Source organism: Saccoglossus kowalevskii, chromosome 7 (assembly GCF_978046115.1).
Source record: "Saccoglossus kowalevskii chromosome 7, keSacKowa6.1, whole genome shotgun sequence".
Classification (NCBI taxonomy): Eukaryota; Metazoa; Hemichordata; class Enteropneusta; family Harrimaniidae; genus Saccoglossus; species Saccoglossus kowalevskii.
The window spans coordinates 38,071,377-38,080,589 of NC_140647.1; the positions used below are offsets into that span (position 1 = coordinate 38,071,377).

Consider the following 9,213-nt stretch of genomic DNA (forward strand, 5'->3'; position numbering starts at 1 on the left):
AAAGAGTTTTTTCATGAACTGAAAATGTGTACGTTTCTTCACCCTTTATCCAAATCTAGTCTCCACAATGGTAGTAAATTTGTTGTTGATTCTTGTAGGCTCTAACATGTCTATTGTTTCAGATGAGTTTCTTTCATTTTTTCAAGGATATGGGTTTGTTGATTTTGATTCTCATGGAGCGGCTCAAAAAGCAGTGCAAGCATTGCAACAACAAGGCATTGAAGCCCAAATGGCAAAGGTATGTGTAAGTTATGTAATATTATGTTTACACAACAAAGCCATTATCAATAACTGTTTTACAGGGGTACATTTTGCTTGTGAGCATTGTTGACTTTCCATATGCTAATGACACGGTATACTTCTCAAGTGTACTGCTGCTCATGTTAAGATATGACGCAAATTGACATTCATATTTCAGCATTGCAAGGTTTATTTGTTAGCACCAACATTGATATATGTAAATTGTGCCCGATTGGGTTTTGAGGATTGACAAAGCTGGTGGGTTCTCAAGCAAATACACTTCAGATAGCCATCTGTTTTTTTGGCGCTGTTCGAGTAATTCTGAAAAATAAGTTTTCCCATACTTCTTTTTTGAACCCAAGGTATCTGAAGATCACATTGTTCTTCATTACGTGCTATGTCCGTAGCACAGAATAATATTTTTGCCGATTTCAGTTGACACAAGGATTTAAGCTTACTGTGTGCATGGAAGGTTAGTACCTTCCATGCTGTGTGTTATTCATGTTTGGGTCTACTACTAACCACAGAAAACTGTGTGTATCAGGTATTTTAGACCTGCATGTACAGGTCACTGGTGATATATAATAATCAATTCTATTTGTTTATTACCTACAGCAACAAGAGCAAGATCCAACCAATTTGTACTTATCTAATCTGCCCATACACATGGATGAGAAAGATTTAGAAAGTTTACTGTCACCATATGGTCAAGTTATAAGTACCCGAATATTACGAGATTGTCAAACAAATATGAGTAGGGGGGTAGGGTTTGCAAGGTGAGTACATGACAAATAGTGGGTAGGGTTTGCAAGGTGAGTACATGACAAATAGTGGGTAGGGTTTGCAAATTGATTTTGCTAAATGTGTGGAATAGTTTTTAATAGAATAAACAGAAGTAGAAATAATTGTTGATTGACTGTTAGTAATAGCTGTGGTGTCCCACATACTCTATTAAAATACCTTTCACACTTTCTATGATGTCATGTTCCGTAAAAAGGACACCATTTACATTGGCCATATTTCTTTAATCTGTGATTATTCTAAGATGGTTGTCTACATCCACCTCATTTTGGTGTCACAGAAATGGTTTGTCACTACAATGTGAAAGATAATACTGAATTTGATGAGTATTTTAACCCTTTCCATGACATCATCTGTACTTTGTCCCATCTCATCTAACAATATTAAACTTAGCAATTACAAATATCACCAATTAATGGTTTCACTTCTGTTTTTCAGAATGGAATCCAAAGAAAAATGTGAACATATTATAACGAAGTTTAATGGAAATTATTTACCAGGTAGGTCAAATGTGATAATATTGAAAGCAGAACTTTATTATTATTATTACTTAAGGTACTTCCTCTTCAAAGTATGTCCAGCCAATCAGGGAGCTTCATACTTAGGTCTACGGACAGTCTAATGTGATTGTACCAGAAGATTTGATGACAGTGCAGCAAGATCAAAATCAAGGTTTCCTAAAATAGCCAATCAAATCTTGTTATTTGCTTATATTATAATGTATGCACCTAAGTATAATAGAAATGCTGCTGAAATACAATTGTTTACTCTGTGTTGTTTATAGGGCAATTAGAACCATTGCTATGTAAATTTGCTGATGGAGGAGTTAAAAAGAGGAACCAATATAATAAACAGCAACAAGAAATGCGACAGTGGCAGAGAGATGGGGAGACTGCTGTTGCCTTATATGACCAAAGTCCCCTGCCCCAAAATGGGTATGTATTAAGTTTATTTACAAAGTGCAAATGTGCATGCGTGTTGGACTTCACTCATGCTGAATGACTTATTTTAATTTTTCATTAAAAATACACTACATGCAACTTCATGTTTGGAATTTATAAATAATTTGAAATGTACACAGGTTTGTGTTTGCCACTGTATTAACTGATCTAATTTAGTTACCATACATATCATGCACTTTGACTCTATTGCCTTGTTTATTTCAGGTATCAATTTCATTCTAGCATACAGTCTAACAGAGTAGTACATCCTAGTCAAATAATGCCGGCAACTTCATATGCAATGCCAACATCACCAGTCAATAGTTATCCTGTCCATAGTAATAGTGGTGGTGGTTGGCCGTTACACGCCCAGTATGTTATGCAGTCACATGGTGTCATGTCTCCTGTAAGTAGCTATCAAATATAATGATAAACTCAGTGATGTAGAGAGAAGAATGTTTGTATGTCAAATGCTTGGACAGCCTCAAAAATACAAAAGATTTTCAAGGTGGCAGTTTTGGTAGTGTAAAATTGGGGTATAGGTTCAAAATTTTGTGATCTGACATATCAATTTGATGCTGATGAAGTCATTGAGATTAGATTGAAACCATTAATAGGAGATGGATTTGTAAAAAAATATGATTTAGTGCTTTTACACGAGAATTGGACATTGGGCAGTCATATTGAATCAAATTACAAAAATAATGTTCATGTTGATGTATCTATTGGTAAACTGTCTTTGTACAAAATTTAAACAGAAATGTTCATTGCATTAATAGGAAAGTAGGCATGGGTACCATGAAAAACAAGATGGCCGCCAGTCGGTCATATTTGTTCGAATCACGGAAAAAAATGTGTGTGATCATCATACCAACTTTGATCCAAATCGACCCAGTCATCTTCGAGAAACTGCTGCGGACACGTTTAGGTATCAGAAATAGCAAATTTTACATCCAAAATGGCTGCTAGTCTGCCATTTTTGCTCCGACCATAAAGTAACTTGACGCGCATATGTAAGACATTATGTATTGTCAGACGGAGTTTGGACGGACGGAAAGAACCCAAATTAATAGTCCCCGTTTTCCGACTTCGTCCAAACAGGGACTAACAAATTTGGTTTCTGGTCATCATGCATGTCAGTTCTAATGTTTTCTCTTTTTTTTTGTGGTATCTGCCAAAGAAAAACTGCCCCAAAAAATAAATAAATAAAAGTGCTCACCACAACATTTAAGATTGATACTTGATATACATGTGCCTTAGATGAAATCTCAGATTTGTTCATATTTAGATAACAAATAATTTCAACTAGCTCTGATATTTAATATAGGTATAATATAGATATTTTATTTATGATGTTGCTTGTTTCAATTCCTCATCTGTATATACACACTGCTAACACAATTTCCAATTCTCTCCTTGTAGAGTATAATGACATCACAAGTTGATCCAGGCATGACAATGCATACCAACATGATGCCTCAGCTAACCAATCAGATGAATCAGTTACAGCTATCTGGAGGATCCCCGGTTTATGGAATGCAGCCTTCAAACCATTACCAAATGGCACCTCAGTATCAACAACATATTATACAGACGGTTCCATTAGAGGTGGGTTTATGTTGCCATGGTAAACTTGACACATTAATCAGGGGTAATTTCCTTACACATCAAAGCACTACTTTTTAATTGCAGTGTTTTATTTGTAGCCCTTTGCTAATTCTGACATTTCTTGTTAGTACACATTGATGTCAATGGTATAATGTATTCTTTAATAGGTAGAAATTGAAATCTTCAAAAAATGATGCTACTAGTGCTGAATTTCTAGACTCTGGTTCAGTTGAAATGCCCAAACAATAATTAACTATAATTTCAAAACTTTTAATTCAACAGGACCACAGTGCACAACAGAATGTTTCTGGTGCAGCGTCAGCAAGCAGCACAACAGCAGGAAGCACAGCCTCAGTCGATGAACAACAAAGTCAAGCACAACAGCAATATTATACAACACATCAAACAAAATAAAGGTGGGTGAATGCCATCGTTTAGTGGCGGCCATTTAATATTCATGTAATGAAGATTTTGAACTCATTTTCGACAGGAATCAATATCTTCTCTCCAGAAATTCTTAAATATCACACAGTTCTTGTTTTTCTATCAACACATCATACAAAATATATTTGTGCTAATATTGTTAAATTTTCAGTAGTTTTCTGAAAATACAACTGACGTTATTTAAAACTTTTTCTGTTTTTGTAGGGGAAATGAAATGCGGGAGACATATCTGAGGCTGATGAGGATCCATCTGAAATTATGAAGTCAGGAAAAAACCTTATAAGCATTAGTAAAAAAAAAATGGTACTTTTATTTTTGCTGCAAAAAATGTTCAATTGTTCAAAAACCGATTTTACAAAGATTGATAGGAGAAAAATACCATAGTATATTTTCTTATATGAAAAGAGCTATTTTTGAGGTAATCCAACGAGAATTAAAAAATTATAAAATGTAAAGAAAGTGCATATGATGAGTTATAAAAAAAAATAGTTTTTTGACGTTTTCTGTGAAAAAAAGAACTTTATTGTTTATTGAAATTAGGGTAAAGATTTTTATCATTTTTTTTGTGCTGGGGTTAGAATCATTATGGTAGTAATGGTGTTTTGTGTTACTGTATTTGACTGCAAGACTTGCCTGGATTGACCAAAATGACTTGTGAAATGTTTGTTGTTTGTATGGAAAACAGGTGAAATTTAGCTTGGTCGTGAAAGATTAGCATAGCGTTAATGTCTTCCAAATTTCTGTAGAACTACAGTTAGTCAGTATTCCAAGTGCTTGCAATTTTTTAGCATCTTTTTAGGCTTAGAGCAAGTGGAAATGCATCTGATCTCATTGTGAATAATGTTTCTTATTTTTGTTGTTTTGTCAGAGAAAATTTGTTGTTTGAAAATGAAATTTTTCAGTTTTTAAAAGCACAGTTGTGTTGTATGTTGAATGTGAAATTTTTAATAGTTTTAGTGGGGTAAAACATTAGTTTTATCATTTTAATGGGAAGAAGCGGTAGCTATTTTTAATTTTTTTTTCAAATGTCTCTTCATTGGTGTAGACTTAACCATGAGGACAAAATGTTGGATTTAGAAGTTTTTTTTTTAAATAAGAGGAAGAAGTCTTTTGAACTTGTGCATCGATATTTCATGTTTTTGTTTAGCAAAGTTAATCCACATTTTGTGTTTTGTACAAATATATCAGTTCATATATGTGTTTTGTTTGTAGCCCACTGCTTATTATATTGCATACATTACATATTTATATGTTAACTGTAAATACGATGTTAGTCACTCAGTGTTTGCTGCAATCCATTGTAGCTTTTATCAATTGCTGTATTTTATATGAAAGTCTAAACCCACCACAACCCTACCCATGTATCATCGCCAGGTGTTGGTTTCCAATTGATAATGCAGTCACATGACACAAGATAGTTGATCAGGTGATTCACTTCCTATTGGAAATTATGTGACTGACCAATTTTATTGTCTGCATGAAAAAGTCAGTTGATGTGTCACTTGTTCACTTTTTCTGATTAAGACAAGTATTATTGATAATACCGTCTATACTGGTGACCAAGTATTATTGATAATACCGTCTATACTGGTGACTTCCCCTTAATGTATTCAGCTATGTCCGTGTAATCTGGCTTGCATCTTAGTTTCATGGGGAGTGATCACATTTATTGTTTAGTAAACAAATAGCCTAGCAACCAATTATAGACCGTTCATTTACAAACTAATATCAGAAATCGGCAAAAACAGTTTCCTTGATTGTTTGGGAGGGGAAAAGGGGGGGGGTGCAGTCTCTGCAGATAAACCTGACACGGGTTGCAATTGGTAATAGTGTGTGTTCTTTTAGAGTTGTTATAACAGTTGCCAAGTCTCAAAAATTATTGCCATAAGCATGGCTAACAATCCTTTTTCGTTTTAAATTTTGAATCTCATAAAAAGTGTAAGGCAAAGATAAACTGTAATCAATTTATATATTTTTGATTTGTGTTGTGATGTTGGTTACTGTACATACCTATATACTCAATAATTAAGTTGCCAGTCAGTTTAACATAAATTAAAAAGAAACTGCTGGCCATTTGGAATGATTTTCTGATTGATAATTGGAGGTGTGATAGTGTGTTAGTTGTCAGTGTCAGGAAATTTGTGTACAACATGAATTGAACTGAGCAAAGAGATCAATACATAGGCTGCTCTGTGCTGCTGCAAATTTCATATTGTCTATCTGGCACTATTGTTATTTTACAGAAATATATTTATCTATTAAATGTTTATTTCCACAAGATTGATTTGTTTATCTAAAGTTTGCTATTTTATTACTACCTTGCCCATTTTGAGTATTTACAGCCGAGCATTTGAATGCTCATAACAATTAATTTAAAAGCAGATACGTAATAAATTTTAGTTTGCTTTGATTTGCATATCTGAAAATTGGGTGTTTTAAACCAGCAGCAGTAAAGGCGACAACTACAAATCTAAGCGACACAGAGCAGCCATTATAGATAGAAATGATTGTATGTGCTGAGTGTGTGAAGTTAAAAAAAAAAGAAAGCTTTCTATAATTTATTGAAGAGATGGTATTTTGAACAGAGAGTAATTTATTTTTTCACCAATGTACAGATTTGACCACGATATGAGGTATCATGCATAAGTTCATAGTTATTTTTTAAAAAAAGACATGTATATTAATGGGGAAGAATCTATTTCAATTTTTTTTTCATTATTTTTTTTTCTATTTTTTTTTCTTTAATAAAAGAGAAGTAGTGTAGACGTAGCTTGAGACTTAGTAGTAGTTATTTTGTAGTTCAAGATTTTAGGGAAAAATAAATTGATACAAATCAGAGTTGTCTTTTGCATTATTTATTTTTATGTAAGCTATATGCTTGCACATCACACAAGAACAAATAACATTAAGATATTGTCTCTTCCACAAAATAAAAACATTTTCAACAGAGTTTACCAGATATTCAATACAATGTCAGGAAATTGATATTAAATGTCAGTGTCAGTAAATTTATTGACTGGAAAGAACTAACCCTAATCAACAAACTGTGTTTTATTGGTCAGATACAGGCACATAGTGAGATCTTTGTGCATCAACTAGCTCATTTTGTTTTTCTAAGAATTTAACGATTACTATAGCACCAAATATAATAAAAGCCGCCACAAACAGAATGGCGAGTACAGAAGACACCAGTACATCAGTATTGTCATCACCTACAAAGAAGAATAAAAATGGTTTTGAGGACATTGATTCTATTTTTCTCAATTGATGTGGCAAAACAATGAAGTGAAATGCATGTTTGCTCTAGTTTTCATGCCATTCATTAATCAAAACTGAATAAACAAGATGTATAAACACAAATTGTATTCATAAGTGGCATATACATGTAGCTATAGCGATCCTTTTTCTCAGATTTTTATTTTTAATAAAACATTCCAAAAGTTGTACATTAAATTACTTGCCAGTAAAAAAGATGGCTGCATAGTTATGCCCAGGTCTCTGGAGGGTACCATCTAGTCAATGAAACCTTGTGATGTGCAATAGTATTTAAAACCTAATTTTTCAAATTTTGATCATCTTCAAGCAAAAAAACTATTTAAATTCACAGCTATTGTATCGTCTCTTTAAATTTACAGACTGATGAACAATTATTTCTAACAAAATGAACAGAAATTTGTTTTTATTTTAAACAACACTTACGAATTTTATCGACATGGATTTTCAGTGTTTCTGTCGTCTGCTGTGTTGAACCTGGAAAAACAAAACTAATGAAGGTACACATTCCAAATCCTGACTTTATCAAAATTTACCTTTGACCATCAATATTAAGCTTGGAAATACTCAACAAAATTTGTCCGTGTTTGTTGAATCTCGTACAATTTTTTACGGCCACTATGATGCTATGTTCTGTGTTAGTTCTGTTTTTACATGTCAATTTCATGCATAATAAAGGATCTTGTAATGTATGTATAAAGGTCAATGAGATCCCAATGCAGTTGATGCTAATCTACAAGGTTTTTACCTGACTTGTTGAGCCATTCCAGTTTATATCTGCACCCCCCTGTTGATGAGTTTGTGTGTTTAGTTCATACAGGGTATAATTTCCATGGGTGTATAAGTCATATAAAGTTGTATTTCCAAATCACCATTCACCATACAGTAATGGAAATCCAAAACTATAGTTCCTACTTATGGTAGTAGGATTTCCAAATATAACTCTCATCATATGCTAATTTACCAAGTTCAAACTTTTATATTTGATAATGGAAATCCAAACTAGTCCTGATTCATCGTGTTGATGAGCTCATTTGTGCTACCATTCAGAGCAGGATTTCCAAATATAACTCTCGTCATATGATGCCAATTTTCCAAGTTCAAACTCCAACTGCGGTAAAGGGGAGGGACATCATATTAGTCACAGAATTAGCATTTTAAAACAAGCGGCCTGTCAGCTGAGATAGCTCTGCTGTTAGCAATACACATTTCAATTGAAGATACATGTATCATTAGAAAATGAACAATATGTATAGTATCAAAGCAATCAGACTTGCTGTTTTCAACAAGAAGATGAAAATATCACTTTTTACAAAAAATGACAAAAATATTCACCAAAATTAGAGAATTGAAGGTATCATCATGAAATGAACAAATCTGAGAGAGGTCCACATGTAGTACCTATATATGTAATATCAAAGAAATCGAGCTTGCGAATTTTAACAGAAGTCGAAAATATCACTTTTTACCAAAAATGACAAAAATATTCACCTAATTAGAGAATAGAAGATATCATTACAAAATGAACAAATCTGAGAGAGGTCCACATGTAGTACCTATATATGTAATATCAAAGCAATTGGACTTGCGTTTTTTAACAAGAAGTCGAAAATATCACTTTTTACCAACAATGACAAAAATATTCACCAAAATTAGAGAATTGAAGATATGATCATGAAGTGAAGTTTTTTTGATTGACTAATTTTTCAAAATTTCATGACGCCTATTGTAAAACCTTTCACTCCCGTGACGTCTTAATTAGAGTGCGCCTATTTAAAAGATTATACGGTATCTTGCTTTTCGTCAGCCACGAATGTCACACTAGAGGAACTTTATCGATGAAGCCTACCAGCCCGTGCATTTTTATCAACACACAGTGACATGCAAATCGAGAAAACTTTTGTCC

General features: G+C 33.3%; 1 protein-coding gene across 3 annotated transcripts in view; it reads left to right on the top strand.

Annotated features, from left to right (window-relative positions):
- LOC100371219 (RNA-binding motif, single-stranded-interacting protein 2-like) overlaps window positions 1-6,872 on the top strand; it is an 84,564-nt gene extending 77,692 nt beyond the window's left edge. For all 3 annotated transcript variants that reach the window (XM_006819254.3, XM_085501544.1, XM_085501545.1), the window contains 8 exons: window positions 147-238; window positions 856-1,016; window positions 1,480-1,541; window positions 1,826-1,976; window positions 2,208-2,388; window positions 3,405-3,590; window positions 3,873-4,006; window positions 4,239-6,872. In XM_006819254.3, the coding sequence (XP_006819317.1) occupies window positions 147-238; window positions 856-1,016; window positions 1,480-1,541; window positions 1,826-1,976; window positions 2,208-2,388; window positions 3,405-3,590; window positions 3,873-4,004 (965 nt within the window). In that variant the 3' untranslated portion in view covers window positions 4,005-4,006; window positions 4,239-6,872. The remainder of the gene's footprint in view (window positions 1-146; window positions 239-855; window positions 1,017-1,479; window positions 1,542-1,825; window positions 1,977-2,207; window positions 2,389-3,404; window positions 3,591-3,872; window positions 4,007-4,238) is intronic.
- The last annotated feature ends 2,341 nt before the right edge of the window (window positions 6,873-9,213 follow it).